This window comes from Thermobia domestica, chromosome 12, assembly GCF_964235325.1.
Source record: "Thermobia domestica chromosome 12, izTheDome1.hap1.1, whole genome shotgun sequence".
Taxonomy (NCBI): Eukaryota; Metazoa; Arthropoda; class Insecta; order Zygentoma; family Lepismatidae; genus Thermobia; species Thermobia domestica.
The window spans coordinates 176,288,239-176,308,371 of NC_137465.1; the positions used below are offsets into that span (position 1 = coordinate 176,288,239).

The following is a 20,133-nucleotide window of genomic DNA, read 5'->3' on the forward strand; positions in this document are numbered from 1 at the left end:
GACATCTTAGTTACAGAAGCTAATTTATATTTGGCAGGCAATCTACACACTAGGTTTTAACCAATAAATGCAACATTTTAGTCCACTATCCATTCCTTGATCCAACTTCTCGATTCCCCTACTGAATTTCCTCCGCAATTGTGATCTGCTACTGAAAAAATCCCTAGAAATCATCGTTGCCAGTATACACAAAACCGAGCATAATTTTGTTTTTTGCTTATATTTTTATTATTTTATTATATTTTTTGGAAATATCTCCTTAGATGAATTGCTTTCTATTATCTCCACATACTAATAACTGAATTTTACCCATAAACGTAAGGAAAATGGAATAAATGCGAAAAATCTTGAGTTACAGTATACGCGCAATTTTTTTTGCGCATGGGAGTACGTTAATGTTAGAATCAGAGTTGCCAACCTCAGAGAACAAAATTATCGATTACATCTTTAAAATTATCGTATATTACAAAAATATCGTATATTCCTTATGCACGTGATAATTGTAGGAACAAGTATAATACTAACCAATAATAACAATAATATATAATAAACTTATCTAATAATCTTCAGTTTCGAACTTCAAATCGGCATCATTGTCCTTATCATTTAAAAAAAATCCTTATTAACACTACTCTCAACAACAGCAATATTTGCTCATTCTCGTAAATGTAACTGAATTTAAAGAATGGATGCAGAATTGACATTTGCCAATTCTCAAATTGTTATTGATTTATTTTAGCGGGAATGACTGATAAAAACCTCAGTGTGTGTGTGTGTGTGTGATTTATAATTATTTAATGCACATCTACAATTTACTTTGCCATTGAAAAGCTGCAAAAAAAGTGTGCATTCTAAAGTATATTATCGCAAGGACATTATCGTATATAGCATTAAGGTTTAAATTATCGCATAACACGATAAATTATCGTATGATTTGCAAGCCTGATTAGAATTATGTGTATCATTGTTAGGTAGATGTGTGTCACTGTTAAAACAACAATAGATAAAATGTGCTAGTTGATAATGTATTTTCTGCTTGTTCAGTAATCTATCTCGGTAGAATAAAAATTCATATTTGCATCAAATTTGACGAAAGCCGACATTTTTTAACTACATAAAACTTCGTTTTCCTAAATTTTCTCAAAAACTACACATAAGAATTGACGTTCAAGTATGTTGTTTAGTTCATTTTGATGTGATCTATCGATTGACTTATGTTTCATTCTTATTCCTTACACAGCATTATACCTAGGTATGAGGAGAAGTCAAAAAATAAAGGGACTTCTGCAATTTCTCGCACTAGGTTTTGGTAACACTGCTAGTATCCAGCGCTGAATTAGTGTCGTCTGCAACATTTCTTTGCAACGTGTCACTCTTATTCCCGCGTTAGTCGTTGGAGTGTAACAGACCGTTAAACATGGCAGTTCTATTGTCGATCTGCACTATAAGGAGGAAATTAAGGCAGTGATTCGCTATTGGTGACAGCTGTTTATCGCGAAGCAAGATCTATTAATGGATAGAGCGTTTCAAACAGGGAAGAACTTCTATATGTGACGAGGAAAGATCGGGGAAGCCATCGACGTCAACGACTGAGAATAATTTGAAAGTCGTCGAGGGTGTGTGATGGAAAACAGACGAATCACAGTAGACGAAATCGCCAATACTTTACAGTTCAGTCATGGTTTGGACCATTTTGGACCATTATAGGAAGCGCTCAGGGGAAGAGATTTGGAACCGATGTAGAAGTCATTGATACGGTGCAACATTTGTTACAGGTTCAATCGAAAAACTTTTTTTTCCGACAGAATAAAAAAAATGTGAAACGTTGGGAAATGTGCGTTGAAGTGCAGGGAGATTATGTAGAAAAATAATGTACGTTTCAGTTTTCTATCATTAAAATAAATGTATCTTTTCTCGAGTCCCTTTACTTTTTGACTTCCCTCGTAGTAAAACAAAAATTAAAATTTTATCGTTAAGTATAATTTTAGACTATTTCTCATTAACCATAGTATGCTCTGTTGTCTGTTAGTGTTATAATGAAAAGTTTAATGAAGGTATACTTCAGTATTAGCTTAATACTAATAAATGGCTTGGATATCGTACACTATCATTTTTTTAACTTGACAAGACTGTTTATATTGACTTTCTCGAAAATTACTCATGAGAAGTTACTCTCAGTTATATCATTTTGTTCAGACCGATAAGATCTATCGATCTTTGGACTTTTTCCTGTTATCAGTAGTAATATTGTTGAAATGTTAACTTTGTTTGGAAATAGATCTGGCAATATTTATTTCGTTCCATCTTAGGAAGTAGTCGTCCACTTTACAATCATAAAATTTTACTCTAGACCAACCATATGCAACTAACCCTGTTGGTCAGTTATTGAAAACAATAATTATTGTAATTTTGCTTTTTCACAAAACCTGTTAAGAGTGAACTGGAAATTTTCCATCGATCACACAGTGCGAAATGTGAACGCTCTGAAGACAAGCATGCTACCTACCGTTTCCCTTGGGTGCTGGCTCACGAAGAACTCCCTAAGAAAACAGCTGATAACAATCCTGGTCCAGGCTCATATTCTGTTGGGCGCAGATTGATAATGTTGAAATGTGAACAGTGATTTGACATGAGCCACGTTGATGCTTTTGAGACTCAGGTTGTGTTATACTTACTTTTGCGTATGCACACGCATACGTACATGTAACTGGCAAGCCGTCTGCTCGCAGGAATTCACACACACATGAATGAAGACGGTGATATTTACTTAGGTAAATTCCTATTTATTGAGTATAGATATATGTGGGTACGGAACAAAATATATATATATATATTAACAACACACAAAATTCTCACTTGGCAGAGCTAAATGCTTAAACAGAAGAAATTGCTCTACGGCAATCGAATAAGCAAAATGAAGAATAAACTTTTAACACTGCATGGTAAATGTAAATATGCACACACTCTATATGAACACTAGAAACATAGCCCTTGTTTGAATATCACTAGCACTATATATTCACTCTTCGTATTATGCTAAGATTTTCACTATGTGATAATGACGAGGGAAAAAGGGGGAATACTGCTGATTGAGGTATCTTGATTCCTAAAAGACGTTACATCTCCAGAAGGTATTTATCTTGTTTCACATCCTATATGTATATTAATGTAGCACTGAAAATTCTTCATACTATCCTTCTATACGATGTCTTGTACTGCCTTTTTCTCCAGCAAACTTTTCCACACTCTTGCTACAACGGATTCTCCTTGCTAACTCCTCGCTTCTGCTCGCACTTGGGAATAACCCGTCTCGATACTCAGGGTTGACAATGCACTATGTAAAATAATAAAGGGAATGTTAATGTTTGCCGCATTCATAGACATTGCCAATGTGTCGATTTATAACAAAGAATACTGGCAACATTTAATTTGATCCCGTGGGAAAGAAGCTTGAAAATAATAGTTGAAAAAGTGTAGCAGTCTTAACTAATAAATTCTTCCCATGGTTATAGATTTTTATGCACTGCTGTTATAGGTAAAATTGTTCAGTGGAAAGAAGCGAACAATGGTAACGGTGTGTATGAGTCATTCCACCTACGACTCCTGCAGGATAGGAACGTTTGTTCTCACGGTAGGAAGGATGACGTAATACGAAAGCATGAGAACACGATAAATACAATATCATTCACACACAATATCAACTTCGTATCCAAAAATATTCCCAATGTTAATAAATGTAATTAAGAAAAACGTATATGCAAAACAGTCATGGTGACGAAGACTATAAGTTGGAAACTATTTTACAGAAAGAAAAAAATAAGTTTGCTACGACGAAATACTCTGTTGAGACGATGAGCGTTGCATTGGAAAACAACAACTTCTTTGTTCTATCGTGAGAAGCGATAAGAACGACTGAAGAACACCTGCATCCACAGAACGAGTTGAAATTCTCACCAAAAGAGAAATAGCTTTTAGTTGAGTAAAATAATAATTTCGTTGCATGAATAAAAGTTAAAAAGAAATACACTGGTCATCCAAAAACATAGTTTTGTGGCCGGGCAGACGGTCACAAGCACTTGGCAAGCGAGGTACTTGGGGTAAAGTTAACTCCGTATAAAGATTGCTAGGTATACCGACAAAGTTCTAAATACATTATTCTGCTCCTCTTTAGTGAGTAAATATTTTGGTTACCAGTACAACAGTTGTTTTGTGTTATTGTGATGTAAATTACAATGAACATGTTCCATCATTTAATACTATACTATTCAATTGTCGTAAAAATAATATACCTACAGTGAGGCTCGCGACGCCATTTAGTGCTCTGTGATTGGCCCGCCCATTGTTCCAAGTTGCACACCCCTGCTCTAGACAATGGTAGACGTGACTTTTGGCTTTTGTCAGAATCTGTGTACACACATATAATCAAAATATATTGAATAATTCTTTACCGGCATTAGAAATTGGTTGTTAGTTGGATGGTGCGCATAGTCCTTAATGAAAGATTTATTTATAAAATATGAGCATGATTCTTATTGATCTTTTCGAAAAAAAAATATACAAAATACACTTTGCCGGTAAATTAAAATTTCTGATTTTTTTTTATTTGAAAAATAGATTATGAGTTATAAGACAAGGAAGGATACATCCAATCTATCCAACATTTCAATGGAACAATACTAATATGATTAGTGGTACACTCCGATTCAAAAAAATTGTGACATCTAACGCCGTGCAGCTAGGACACCCAATATACACCTTCTTATCCCATAATCGTGTCTGGTAGAGAGACTCCCTCCCTCTCCTCCTTTCTTCTCTCCCATACTAAAATTAGCTAACAACATGAACGCAATTCTAATTTCAAATACACATGTATTAGTATCGATAAACTGAAATAACAAAATTCATAAGTTGATTTATGGAGAAACTGAAACACACATAATGAAAAATTGAAACCAACGAATGTCTATTTCACAGAGGTTCAGAAACGAGCCAGAGAGAGGGAGAGAGAGAAGGCGAGAGAAGAAGAAAAGTGAAAGGGAAAACAGATAAAAATGAGGAATTTTAAACTTAGCAAGAAAAGAACTTAACATTATAAAGTTCCATTACCAAAAATCCAACAGTTATATAGAAATAACGTTTGCTTTTGTATTTTTTCAGGACTGTTCGAATATATAGAGGATGCTTGAAACATTCATTAAGTTTCTTTCATAAAGGATAGCATATTCAATTTCCAGTAGAATTGTAGATCTCACGGGACACATCTAAGATAATGTCAACAGTTTAACACATATGCTTTGTTTCTGCGTGGTTCGGTTGTAAATTCGGTAGTATTCATTGGACGTACTGATGCAAACTACATTCTAAAAAATTCAGTAGGCAGCGTAGGTCATATGTTCCATTCCAGACTACTAATGCAAAGTGAAAAAAAAGAAAAAAGAAAATAAAAAGAAAGAAAGAAAGAAAGATAAAATTGAATGATTGCTATTTTGCTGGTAAATTTTTATCAGAAATATCCAAGTCCAAACCGTATCATAATGAAAAGTTACAAATGTTCAAAAAGAAAATTGGATGTCCCTTATAGATGTAGCAGACCTTGCATGTTTCAAATTTCAACGTGAATAAATCACATTGAATTATAAGATGGAAACAAATTTGAATCGAACTAGTATAAATAAAATTTTGTTTTTAAATAACCAAAGAGGTTACCATTTTCTAGTCTTTTAGGAAGATTTATCTGTACCGAACATCCAGCATCACTTCCATCTCTTGCGAATATAACGTTGTAATTTGTACAGAGAGAATGGACACGCTTAGAGCTAAAACGGATCATAGTGTCAGTCGGATGATGTTGGTTAACTTATGGACCACCACTGGATCGAGGATTCAAACCCATATTGACCCGGTAATTCGACTGAGACTCGGTAACCCAGATGATAAAAAAGATATTTTGCTTATTCCCTTGCGTTTAAACAGTATTTCTTGCAGAGATGACCAGGACTGGAGATGTTATCCCCAGAGCACGAAAAACTCGACGTTGAAGTTGCCAGTTAATTACATTCTCCAGACCACGTCTATCGTTCTCTTGCTCCGTTTTAACTTTCGAACACGCACACGCACTTCATGTACGTGAGAGAGAGGGGAGAGAAGTGAAAGATGTAACTATAGGATAGGGAAACGTCAGGAAACAGTGAGAGAGAGAGAGGGGGAGAGAAAGAGACGAATATAAATATGAAACACACTTATCATTACAGTGTATGATAAAGAACGCACACACTGTTTATTCTAATTCCCGCCAGTGATGCTTTGTAAATTCTCCAACAGAAGATAAATCTCTGTTTGCTGCCATTATTTTATGTGAAAAAGTTATGCTACTTGGTGAGGAATCGAACCCACATTTCCTGCTGGGAAGTCTGGTACTTTACCACTACACCACCGATTGCTTTACCCAAACTTTGTTAAACAAATGCTGTAATATTTCTTTCTGAGAACGATAACACGAAAAGTGTTTACTGCAGATCAATGAAGTGTTTCGAATCCCTTGCCCTTTCCCAACTAACATTCGTGAATCGTCTCTATCATGGTAAAGGTGTTTGCTTCCAAATTCTTAAGCATTGAACGTATAATATGAGAAATCGATTCTTCACTATCACTTTGTAAAAAATGTAAGTTTGTCATGAACAGGATTTGAACCCATGCGGGACACCTTTATTAATCGTAACTCCATTACGTTACCGTTACACTACCATGCCACCTGAAGGTAGAAGGCAAATATTACTTACTTTACCCTCGATTATTAAAACGATCAATCTTCTTCCTGTAAGGTTATTTGCACCTAAGTGCACAAAGAAATTCATTTATTCGACGACCTAGAGAGAAATTAGTGCCCACTAATAAAGGAAACCACATTTAATCCAGGAAAAAATACAGAAATAAAAACATATTATGCAGTTATTTCGCCGTGTAAATTCATAACTACGCCAATTATTATTATTATTATTATTATTATTATTATTATTATTATTATTATTATTATTATTATTATTAGCCTCAATTTACCGCTTTGCTGGGCTAAATTGAGAAAAAATAATAATATGCTCCGTTATTCAGTCCCTTTTTACTATTACTAAAGCGCTCTTTGATATCGATCATTTTCGATGAGTTTTATATATCCCCTCACCTTCCCATGCTGCGGAGCACGGCATCTTCAGTGCCATTGTTCATCTCAGCCACCCGAAAAACTATGAATTCCACAATGATATTGTTTATTTTGATCAGTTTTATATGTCTGTCCCTCCTCCATGTTGCGGCCTGAATTTGGATTTAAACGACATCAGATGTGTCATTGTTCATCTCAGTGACTCCAAAAATTATAGATTCGATACTAATTTCGGCCATTTTTCGTTATCTTTTAAATGTTGGTATCCTTCCCCCTTCAATTAGTTACACCATCAAAATGATCTGAGAAAATCCATCTCGGGTTCGTACTTCATCTAGGTTGAAAATTTTATCGAGATTGGTACGGTGGTTCAAGAGTTATTAAATATATATATATATATATATATATATATATATATATATATATATATATATATATATATATATATATATATATATATATATCCCTTTCGCATTTCCCTTCTCTAATTTGTAACGTCAAAGTGAAATAATGAAAACCATACTAGGCCCAAATCTTATCTATGTTAAAAAAAATGATCGAGATAGGTCGCGTGGTTCAAGACTTATTAAGTTTTATTTATTTTTATATATCTTTTCCCCTATCCTCCACTTCCCTAAGTTTTACCGTCAAAGTGAAATGATGAAAACCACTACAGGCTCGAACTTCATCCATGTTGAAAATTTGATGCAGTTCTGTTCGGTGGTTCAAGACTAACTCATTAACATAGTCACTTTTATTTTAATTTAAATTGATTTTTGTATATCTGCCCGTCCTTCCCTTCCCTACATTCCACCATCAAAGTGAAATGATTAAAAGCATTCCACTACACAAACGTAATCTATGTTGAAAATTTCATCAAGATTGGAAGTTTGATTCAAAACTTATTAAGTTTCCTTATTTTTTTATATTTTTCCATCCTCCCCCTGCCCTAAGTAACACGATCAAAACGAATAGATAAAAATACTCCCAGGTACGAACATTATCAATGTTGAATATTTGATCGAGATCGGTCGGGTGGCTCAAGAGACTATAAGTCACAGTCCCTTTCAATTTTACAATATAGGTTATTATTATTATTATTATTATTATTATTATTATTATTATTATTATTATTATTATTGGCGTACTTTTGAATTTGCACGGCGAATGTGGGTTCGATTCCCCACCAAGTAGCATAACTTTTTCGCATAAAATAATGGCTGCAAACAGAGATTTATCTTCTGTTGGAGAACTTACAAAGCATCACCGGCGAGAATTCGAATAAACAGTGTGTGCGTTCTTTATCATACACTGTAATGATAAGTATGTTTCATATTTATATTCGTCTCTCTCTCTCCCTCTCTCCCTCTCTCTCTCTCTCTGTTTCCTGACGTTTCCCTATCGTATAGTTACACCTTTCACTTCTCCCCCCTCTCTCTCACTTACATGAAGTGCGTGTGCGTGTTCGAAAGTTAAAACGGAGCAAGAGAACGATAGACGTGGTCTGGAGAATGTAATTAACTGGCAACTTCAACGTCGAGTTTTTCGTGCTCTGGGGATAACATCTCCAGTCCTGGTCATCTCTGCAAGAAATACTGTTTAAACGCAAGGGAATAAGCAAAATATCTTTTTTATCATCTGGGTTACCGAGACTCAGTTGAATTACCGGGTCAATATGGGTTTGAATCCTCGATCCAGTGGTGGTCCATAAGTTAACCAACATCATCCGACTGACACTATGATCCGTTTTAGCTCTAAGCGTGTTCATTCTCTCTGTGCAAATTACAACGTTATATTCGCAAGAGATGAAAGTGATGCTGGATGTTCGGTACAGATAAATCTTCCTAAAAGACTAGAAAATGGTAATCTCTTTGGTTATTTAAAAACAAAATTTTATTTATACTAGTTCGATTCAAATTTGTTTCCATCTTGTAATTCAATGTGATTTATTCACTTTGAAATTTGAAGCATGCAAGGTCTGCTACATCTATAAGGAACATCCAATTTTCCATTTGAACATTTGTAACGTTTCATTATGATACGGTTTGGACTTTTAATATAGGATATTTCTGATAAAAATTTGGCAGTAAAATAGCACTCATTCAATTTTATCTTTCTTCCTTTTTCTTTTCTTTTCTTCTTTTTTTCACTCTGCATTAGTAGTTTGAAATGGAACATATGACCTTGGCTACCTACTAGGTTTATTAGAACGTAGTTTGCATCAGTACGTCCAATGAACACTACCGAATTTACAACGGAACCACGCAGAAACAAAGCTTGTGTGTTAAACTGACATTATCTTAGATGTGCCCCGTGAGATCTACAATTCTACTGGAAATTGAGTATGCTATCATTTTTGAAAGTGACTTAATGAATGTTTCGAGCATCCTCTATATATTCGAATAGTCCTGAAAAAATATATAAAGCAAACGTTATTTTTATATTACTGTTGGATTCCTGGTAACGGAACTTTATAATGTTAAGTTCTTTTCTTGCTAAGTTTAAAATTCCTCATTTTCATCTGTTCTCCCTTTTCTTCCTCTCTCGCCTTCTCTCTCTCTCTCTCTCTCTGCTTCATTTCTGAACCTCTGTGTAATAGATATTCATTGGTTTCAATTTTTCATTGTGTGTGTTTCAGTTTCTCCCTAAATTAACTTATGAATCTTGTTTCGTCTCTGTTTTGTTATCTCATTTTATCGATACTAATACATGTGTATTTGAAATTAGAATTGCTTTCATGTTGTTAGCTAATTTTAGTATGGGAGAGAAGAAAGGAGGAGAGGGAGGGAGTCTCTCTATCAGACACGATTATGGGATAAGAAGGTGTATATTGGGTGGCCTAGCTGCACGGCGTTAGGTGTTGCAATTTTTTTGATGTGCAGTGTACAAATCTGCTTCATATCATGTACTTCGATCACACTTCTTGATTACAATAACCGAGGGAGATAGCCACAGTCAGACAATGAAAATGTGTTTGCACAGCTTTAATGTGCCCCGGCGGGTGAAATGTATCTCATCAGCAAATGAAGTAACTATATCAGTACGTTTCCATCCCCTGATCGTGGAAAACTAGTGTCATTTAGAGACTGAGGATTAGCCTCTCTACACCTCGCCACGTCGCATCAAGTTATTGACGTCCATGTTGGCTCTAGCCGATATTGAATTCTTTTCTATAATAGTGTTTTTTTCTTTTTACATATGAATAGCAATATATTAAAAGCACTGTTTTAAACATTATTTTTTCTAGAAGAAAGATATTATCTCCACTAACAAATTACCCATCTTGATTATATATAGAGAAATTAATTTGAAGGGCGATAATGAACTTATTTATAAAATATCAAGGAAATAATTTTAGTGCTTTTGCAGATAGTCGTCCGAAGAAATCTCATCCCAGCAGTAAACTAGCATTACTCTTTCTGACATTATTTGATAAACAAAATCAATTACCTAGGTATATCTTATTAAAGTTGTTAATGTGATTTTTTTAACGAAATATAAACAAAGTGCTAGACTGTTTCCGAGAAAGTCATCCGAAGAAAGCTCACCAACCAGAAACTATTTTTCTCAAAGTAATGACATATGACTACCACGTTGTACTTATGTAAAGTTGTTAACGACATATTTGTTTATGATATAGGGCCTATACACAAAATCCTTAAAGCAGTTCTTGAGCAGATCTTCTAAAAAAAAGTAAAAGAATATTAATAACTCACTAATAACATCCTGGGTTCTTTTAAACTAATACATATTGCTTGATTGTTAATAGCCCATTTATAAAATGTGACCAAAGTTAGTAGAGGATTTTTCAAGTTAGTTGTGTTGAGTTTAACATCCCGTTTCAGTGCTGAAGCTGCACAAGTCTTGTAAAACCATTTCTTAAGAATTCTAACCCCAAAGTGAATTATCGCTTCTCGACTCTTTCGAAGAGAAGATACTTACACCATTGTAAACCGGGATAGGGCATCTATATGTGAGGGTACTTCCAGTGCATGATCGCCATCTTGAAAGGCGCCATATTGAATCGCGGTAAAATATGATAAATCGCAAGGGGATTATGTAGGCATCAAATAGCACTAGAATTTACACCTGAATCCATTTTCGTAACCAAAGTTTACATATCTGTTTCCACTTCAGAGTTGAGAGCTCTCTCACTCACAGAACATGTAAAAACTGTACAAGTTAGATTTGTGTTACGCGGTAGTAACCACTTACTATGGAGACTATGTTGCGAGTACAAAATAGTGTCTGTGATCATGAAGATTGTGACGAAAGTGCATTTGTTAAGTGTTTGTACTGCTCCACTATCCTGTATGCTAATGACTTCGTTATGGATATCCATGATCACTACTGAAGAGCAAAGGTTAGTACCTAGGTAGGTCAATATTTGCTTATGTGCACCAGTTTATATTATTTTTCTAATATATATCCGAACAATAGCTTGCTCGTGGTGTGTTTCATCGTCCACCAGTCTATTCCATCGCGCTTCCAAATAGATATAAATTGTTGCAGTGCTGCTACTCCATTTTTCGCTACAGGCATTTCAAACTTAATTTACGATTTCTCTCACTAATCTCAAGACTTGATTGGTATAGTGGATATTGTACATCAAGTGATTACTAGTGCACTAGCTAAAACTCTACAACTGCTCACACGACCGCATTTTAGAACACAAATCTAACTTGCAGAGTTTTTATATGTTCCTGTTGGTGAGAGAGCTCTTAACTCTGAACTGAAAACACACACACACACACATACATTCAGGAGTAAATTCCAGTGCTTTTTGATACCCCGCATGAAATCCTTGCGATTTATCATATTTGACTGCGATTCAATATGGCGCCCTTCAAGATGTCGATTATACACTGGAAGTACCCTCACATATCCCGGTTTACAATGGTAAGGTCAGATCCTCCAAAAATACTTCCATTTTGTGCCAAAAAGCTCTTCCATTTTGCCTATCGGATTTCAAGATGGCGTCGGTGTAGCAGCTTAACGAAGCATTTGCGCATCGAGTGACTATTACTACGTTGCTTAGTATCTCGAACAGAATCTTGTCACTAATTTTCATCAAAATCCAACTCTCACGGTTTATGGACCTTCCTTGTAAGACAAACCTTCACTAACCTTATATTATTCTTGGGAACGCCCAGTTTTTTAGTATACAGAGCATGTCAAACGAAAGAAATTCGTTTCAATAAATATAACTTGTAATTTATTTATTTATTTGAAAGGAACATTATTTATCTTTTGCGGGGAAAGAAACTAAAGGAAGGAAAATTTCTTTTTGAAAATACTATTCCTAACTTTGTCACGTACCTTGCTTCTGCCAATGATCTTTCTGCCAAGTATCTCGTCTTATATATAATACCAGTATGTTATACAATATTTCTTTTCTTATACTTTTCTTTTTAATTTTACAGGGCATGATGGGAATCAGTTATTACATGTCAGTAATTGTGATAACTATATTCCTAACAATTGGAGTCGGGCGGAAATTTGTCTACAGCATTCCAGTACCTTCAACAAAAGACTTAACTGTATTCTCTACAACATTGGATCACAGGTCATCAATCAATAGTTTAAGCTCCATGCAGCAAGCACAGGTAAAGATAAACATATTCTGATTGAAATTTTGCAGGGCTCTCACTACTATAATGTAACTACAAGATTGGTGCGAATGAAATGTCCAACCACGTACGTTGTTTGCAAACGTCAAAACAAAGTAAAAACTACAATACTTGGTTAATCATAATAGGATACTGTTTGTAATATCTGAAGTCACAATGAGAAGCAGGAAAAATAGTGAATTGCACACGTCCTGATGGCGATTATAGTTGGCTACTGTCAATTCAGGTAGAACCCATGAGTTCAACGTTTCCACCCATGAGTCCGATTTCATGAAGCTGTCGTGCGACAGTATATGTCTAAAAATACACTCATATGCAAAATTATTGTTGCATGTCTATAAATATGTTGTTGTGGGAATATAATTTGATAACGAATTCGCCCGATATTTCTTACAATGTTAGTATGTGTATAATCGGCAAAGACATGTATGTGGCAAATTTCATGTCAAAAGAGCAGCAAAGAAGAACAATAAACGAACATAAATATTTCTTATCCATTTAGTAACATTTTGTTTTACTTATTCTAATTTTCGTATTTATAATTCTTTTCCTATGAAATTTACGACAAATATACATTTCCCGATTATACACATAGTACCAGTATTAAAAGTACCCTGCAAAATCATTATCAAATTATATTCTTACAAAAAGACAGTTATAGATATGCGACAATCATTTTGAACATGAGTGTATATTGGCTTTAATTCGTCTGTAATAGTACCGAATATTTTCCCGAGGATTCGCTGCAAATTGTTCCTAAGGCTCATTTGAATGCGATGTTGTTCGGTGCCCAAGCAGTTCATTTTGCAATGCTGTGTCGCCGGAACAAAATTGGACAAACCAATGGTGAATGATGAGTTCATTCGCTGTTCTTGGGCTAAATGCAGTATAATATTTTTTGCTGCTTGTTGTTCAGAATGTCCCAGTTGCAATTTATGACGAAAAATTCCTCACAATTTATATGTTCCCCGTGATATACTTTCATACGACCCTGTTTAACGACACACTGCCTTCTGGGTATCCCATTCTGTTTGCTGGATGTGTACAGAGGTCATGATGTTAGACACGTGGCCTCAGTCCATCCTTGTGTTGTGCTGCTGAGATGAGTTTTCTACCAGACATCAATGCGGACATTTCATTTGCACTAACCTAATAGCTATTATGGCACTGGGCGATTAAAATTATAGAATTATAGTACAGCATATATATTAGATTTGTTATGCTTGCGAAAGACTTACGCAAGCATTAAAGATAATAGTAATAATAAGGTTGCAATAGCAGCAATAGTAGTAGTAATGAGAACCACAACAAAATAAAAAGAAACAGGTTAAAAATATGTACAGTAGTGTGCTGCCCAAATGAATATTATGCTTTCTTATAATTAAGGCCCGGATTTTTATGTAGTCCAAAGTACCGAAATATGTACATAAATATGTAGCAAAAATCAATGAAATATGTAAGAAATATGTTAACAATATGAAAATATGTAAAAATATTTTTTTCGTGTTTATTTTGTGTCTGTGCTATTTTCTTAGCTAATTAATTAATATACTGTAACATATTTATGTAATAAAAGCTTAACAAGTGTAAATAACTTCCTACAGATACGCACAAATTTTCAGAAGAAACAAATGAAAATATGTATAAAGAAATTAAAAAATCACATTATTGAACATATAAACACAAAAAAATATTTATTTAAACAAAAGGCACTTACTTTTGGGACGAACAATGAACCACTAAATAATTTTACGCAATGGAAAAACTTTGTCACTAACTTGTCACTGATACGTTCAAATTTTCACTAAGAACAAATAAAATCGTATCGTGGAGAAATGAAAATCACATTATTGAATATCAAAAGAGAAAAAAAAATATTTAAAATAAGGAGAGCTTACTTTCGGAGCGCACCATGAACCACTAAGTATTTTATATGATGGTATTCGAAAAAATCTCTAACTTCCCATAGATACTTCCAGCTTTTACTAGTAACAAATGAATTTGTCTCAGAAAAAATGAAAACCACATTATTGTATATGATGAAAAAAATCTTAGAAAAAAAAGCGCTTACTTTGCTGATGCTCAATGAACCACTACATACTTTTCCAATTGTTCAGGAGCTAAAGAGAGTCGTTGGTCAGTCAGGATCCTTTTATAGGCTGAGAAAGACCTCTCCACGTCGCAGGAAGTGACAGGCGCGAACTTCAGCAAATGACATTTTCCAGGGCTGATTTCCTCAGGTGCCTCCGTTTCTTCTCCATCCAATATCCTGCATGCAGTCCTCAATGTTAGGTATCCTGGATTCCTCTTCAAAACTGACTGGAACTTTCGGAAAATTTTCGCACCTGTTTCTTCCTGCACAATGTTGAGTTTCTTGTGTTTCCGTAGAGGTAGCACATACAAAAAAAGGTGAGAAAGCCAGCCAACTGTATGCGTTTTAGTTTGTTTTGTCGGCACACATCCGAGTGGCGTCTGCTTGCAAAGGCGATAAGCACAAAAATCCTTATATTGTTTTCTTTATTTATATATAAGAAAACAGATTTTTTTCAGGATTGGAAGCGGTAACTAACGACGTTTTTTCTTTTTTCATTTTTTCTTTCTTTCTTTCTTTCTTTTCTTTTTTCTTTCTTTTTCTTTTTTCTTTTTTTCTTTTTTTTTGCATATTGTAGAGTGTACGATTTGGTTTAACCCAGTTTTCCCTCAATGCAAATCGGTTGAACAAAGTGAGGAAAAAATACAGATAATTAAATAAAGTACTTTTTGAGTTATTATTACAGATATAGGCCTATTTTTATTTGCGTATTATTTAAAGAAAATTAGCGAAAAGGAGCAAGGAAACTGAATTTATTTTAAAATATGTACAGTAGACGGAAAACATGTAACAGACTTCAAAATATGTAAAAATATGTAACGTGATTTTGGTTTATATGACTCCTTACTTCGTAATTTGCGAACATTTCATATTTTCACCAGCGTACATACAAAGGAAAAAAATATGTAAAAACATAAAAATCCGGGCCTTACTTATAATGAATATAATGCAATCCACTGATTTCGTTTATTAACCTGACCATATTTCGTAATCTTGTAAAATATTCTGGTTTTTGGCGCTAGTTCAAACTTTAATCTAATACTTTAATATGTTGCTTTAGTTTAATCTAAATGATGAAAACATAATAAGAGATTGATATGTTTAATTTTTGCCGAAAGTTTAGATAGGGTATGTATCGAAAAGTAGTTGTGAACAAATGGTAGTGAAACACCGAAACATAATACAAGATTAAGAAACTTAGCAATTATTATACTATGTGTTATTTTCTATACAAAATAAGAACGAAATTACTTGCACAATTAACTTCTGACAAATAAATGGTTTCTTTCTACGCCTACCATCAAATTCTACAAAATATCTTCAGTGTATATTTTAGAATCATAGGGATATTATTTCTTTTTTGAACTCGCCTATATTTCATGAAGGTCTACTATTTATTCGGACTACTCTGCCCATAATTCAATCAATATCGTTCAATTATTTGGAAATGTGGTCAGTCGAGTAGGTTAATGTGTTTTTAAAGATTAATTGTATATATCAAATTTGCTGAAACTGTGGTGAAATATCATGCTCTTTATACAGAAGAGCAGCTTGTTCTCAAAACAAGTACAGAAAATATTTGAAGAATTGCATGCAAAAACCAGGTATGTCTACTTTTAGAAATTTTTCCGGAGATGCCTGCTTCTTACTCTAACTTCACGATGGACACTGTGCCTCCTTTGTATTATAACACTGAATTTAATCATCAAACTCACATGCTTCTTCACACAATGTAGAGTGATTTTTTTCCTACTGGAACATGTGAACATCTCAAATTCGCTAAAACTTGACCTACCTGTTTCTTGCATTCAACTCTTCATTTGAGCGTAAGGGCCAAGGACAAATATGTTATTAAACTAGCACTTTTAATTTAAATGCTTCCAATTTTGTGGGTTCGTCCAAGTAACCGAAGTCTACTTCTACGTGTATAAAATTGGCAACCAGAAATATTTTTGAGTACTCTTTGACACAAGTTCATCTATCCATCAACATGTAGTGACCTTGTTCCATTGAAGTTTCACCAAAAGTCCATTTACAATACATATGCCAGCTCTTGGCATAGCTAATTATGTTAGAAGATAATTGTTAATTTATGATGTATTTGTGCAGGGTATTTTCTCAATGCATTTGATCTCTTATTAGTTTTGCATACCTTTTCTAGATGAAACACCGGCACACTTTGCAATACTGCTCGATGAGTACGCCTACTGTAACATTCACTCTATCTTAATAAATTAATCTACGTTATGCTGCAAGGTACCTGAAAGTTTATTGAAACAAAACCTCTTCATTTGCCGATGTCAATCTAGTTTGTAATATTGTACACTTTTATAAGTCTTCTTCTATGTTTACCATCCAACTCCTTAGTCTGCTTCAATGTCTTCTTCTCCCAGATTTTTTAATTACAACAGTATCCTTATCAGTGGCGTACGCAAAATTTCATCAAGGATTCGAGCACTCAATATATCCTTTCAGGACAAGCGAGATTTTTCTGTATCGCAAAATGAATGCATTACTCGCAAAAAGTCGTACAGAGCAAACATAAAGGAAAATGCATTTTATTCAATTCGTAAGCTTGTATATATGTTTAAGCCTTGCTTTCTTTTTAAATATAAAAATGATGCTAGCTAATCCACTGTAGAAGAAATTTTAGTTCGTATGTTAAAACTCGACATTTTTGAAAAAAGATAAATTTTATTAAGAAAATCATTAATATTTTGGATGTTTTCTATGTTTTTGCGTGCCAAGAATTGTGTAAATACTATTCCACTTTGTGGTATGTTTTTCTTTTTACTTGAAACCTGAATAATACAAGTTGAAAATTGTACGGTGTAAAATATCCCTTTCCCGGGAGATTAGGTTGAACAGGGAATTTTGTATGATCTACATCTGAGATAATTATGTAAATTGTCGTCAGCAGGACTGTAAGATTGAATCAGAAGGAGCGAACAAATTGATTAATGGGGATAAACCTACTTGTCAGTTGATACAACACAGATATCAATCGAGTCGTCTAAGATGAGCGAGACACGTTATTATAATACGCTATGCTTGCAGGATGCATATAATATTAGTTGAAAGGAAATACGACTTCGGTAGAGCAGAAAACCAGAGGATAATAAGAGGACTAAGCCACCAGAGAACCACGTGAGCTGACGAAACGAGGATAAGACAAATTGTTCATTGAATGCCGCTCATTCCACATAGCGATGAAGAGATATTGAGATTCAATCATTGTGGAGTAACGAGTGTGACAACATATCGAGTGGATCGTGGGGAAGCACTCGCCAAGTGTGAACTACATGTCATCGTACGTGCTGTCCTATGTTGGTTTACGGGTAAAAAAATAGCCCTCGTATAAATAAGACTTTAGAGAGTTAAGTAATGAAGTTTAAACTTCACTTGCGGAAGAACCTATGGAAAAGTAAACATGTACCATAGTAAAATACACACTGTATACAAAAATCATACTATTTTTGAAAGGATAAAAAATTAAGGACTTTAAAAGCTCCTTTGTGAAATTATGTGTACGACTCTGGATGATTACAAGAATTCCATAAGACATAAAGCTACTAGTTTGTTAATATTTTTTTGAACATTGTTACTAAGTTTTTTACTTTCTTATACTCCGTATAATACTGAACCTACAATTTAAATCCGAACCACTACTAAAATTACAACCAAAGCGTTATTCTTCCAACAGGGTTTCAACTTCCAAATATTGCGTGACTTGAAGTGAATAAAGAGATATGTTTGTTAATTTAAATATTCCATATATTTTTTAACCATTTGTGGTACAGTATAAAATTTGCTTAGCGTGACTGCATACTCGTTGAGGATAGTTGTTCCTTTTTCTACGCATCCCCTGTTTGGAAGAACTTTTTAGAACACGTTACGGATACAGTTCATGGTGAATTAGGGAAAAGAAATGTCAGAAACGCTTGACAAGACGTAAATTAACTTGTTTCTTTTTGGTTTGGTTCTACGAATATGTTCCTGTTGACAACTTACAGAATGATACATAGTGAAATAATCTGTTTCCTTGTCATTTTATCTTCTACTCCAAATTTAATTACGATCTGTCTGCAAACTCATACAAGTCATATTTATCGTACGAAATATATATGTATATAAACAAACTGCTTCCATTCCCATCACAGAAATGTGGATCGCAGATGATGGTTTTGTGTGCGTGTGTGTTATCAGGGAGATAGGAATAATTGTACATGGGGAAAGTGAACCATATATTAAATCCGATTTCGTTATTAGGGCATGTGGCTCAGTGGTAGAGCGTTCACCTCCGGTGCTTGGGGTGGGTCCCTGGTTCGATCCCAGCTCGCGCCGTGTGGACTTTGTGGTGGACAAACATCCAAAAATGGAGTGGGTCAAGTTTCTGAGCGGCCAGTGGGTCGTGGGTCAACAGCATATGATCTACTGCGACCCGCCACCCACCATGACCCACTGCGGACCACCACCCACCATGACCCACTGCGATTCACCGACTTACTCTGACCTACCGAGCCACTTTGCTCACTGCATTGTTGACAGTTTCTTCTGACGACTGGTGAATTTGTCTGCGTTTTACTTTCGAGACCTCCATTTCCCTTCCTTTTCCATTTGTTTCTGTCTACTTACCTGAGGTGAGTATATCTAAGTGAAAAAAGAACTTAAGGCACTTTTGGATATTGATATTTGTAATTGTAATAATAACAATAGGACTTATACTACTCCTTCACTTTCGAGGCCTGTGAGTTTTTAGAGGAGCGAACTACTGGAAAAAATACATTTTTGAATCACTGTAATACAAATATATAAATCGGGTGGAAGTATTATCAATTTCCACAACAGAGTGCGAACGGGGGTTTCCCCTTATGAATTTACGGATGACTGATATTAGAAATAGACTAAGTGCTCAAACATTGTCTAACTTATTTACAACGATATTGTATATCTGATATCTGTGAATTACTTCCATGTTTAATTGTAGCTATTTTGGGCAATGGTGCTTAAAAGTGCACAATCTGTTGTGAAGAAGAAGAAGAAAAATGTAGAATATAAATTGTGATAGATAGATAGATATTTATATAATGATAGTTACAATTTCGTGTTGCTATGACAACAAAAAGTTTTTCATGAAGATTTGAGAATAAAAGTAAGTTGTGCTGTATATAATTTTAATGTGTGATAATAGATGGTTCTTGTAAAATATATATAAAAACTAAATGTGCTAATGGTGGTGTGTTATTCATTTTAAT

General features: G+C 34.5%; 1 protein-coding gene across 1 annotated transcript in view; it reads left to right on the top strand.

The window, feature by feature from the left end:
- Nucleotides 1-20,133, top strand: part of LOC145666846 (matrix metalloproteinase-21-like) — a 227,550-nt gene that overhangs the window by 41,509 nt on the left and 165,908 nt on the right. The window contains exon 2 of the mRNA XM_081734421.1: nucleotides 12,580-12,762. Coding sequence (XP_081590547.1) covers nucleotides 12,583-12,762 — 180 coding nt within the window. The 5' untranslated portion in view covers nucleotides 12,580-12,582. The remainder of the gene's footprint in view (nucleotides 1-12,579; nucleotides 12,763-20,133) is intronic.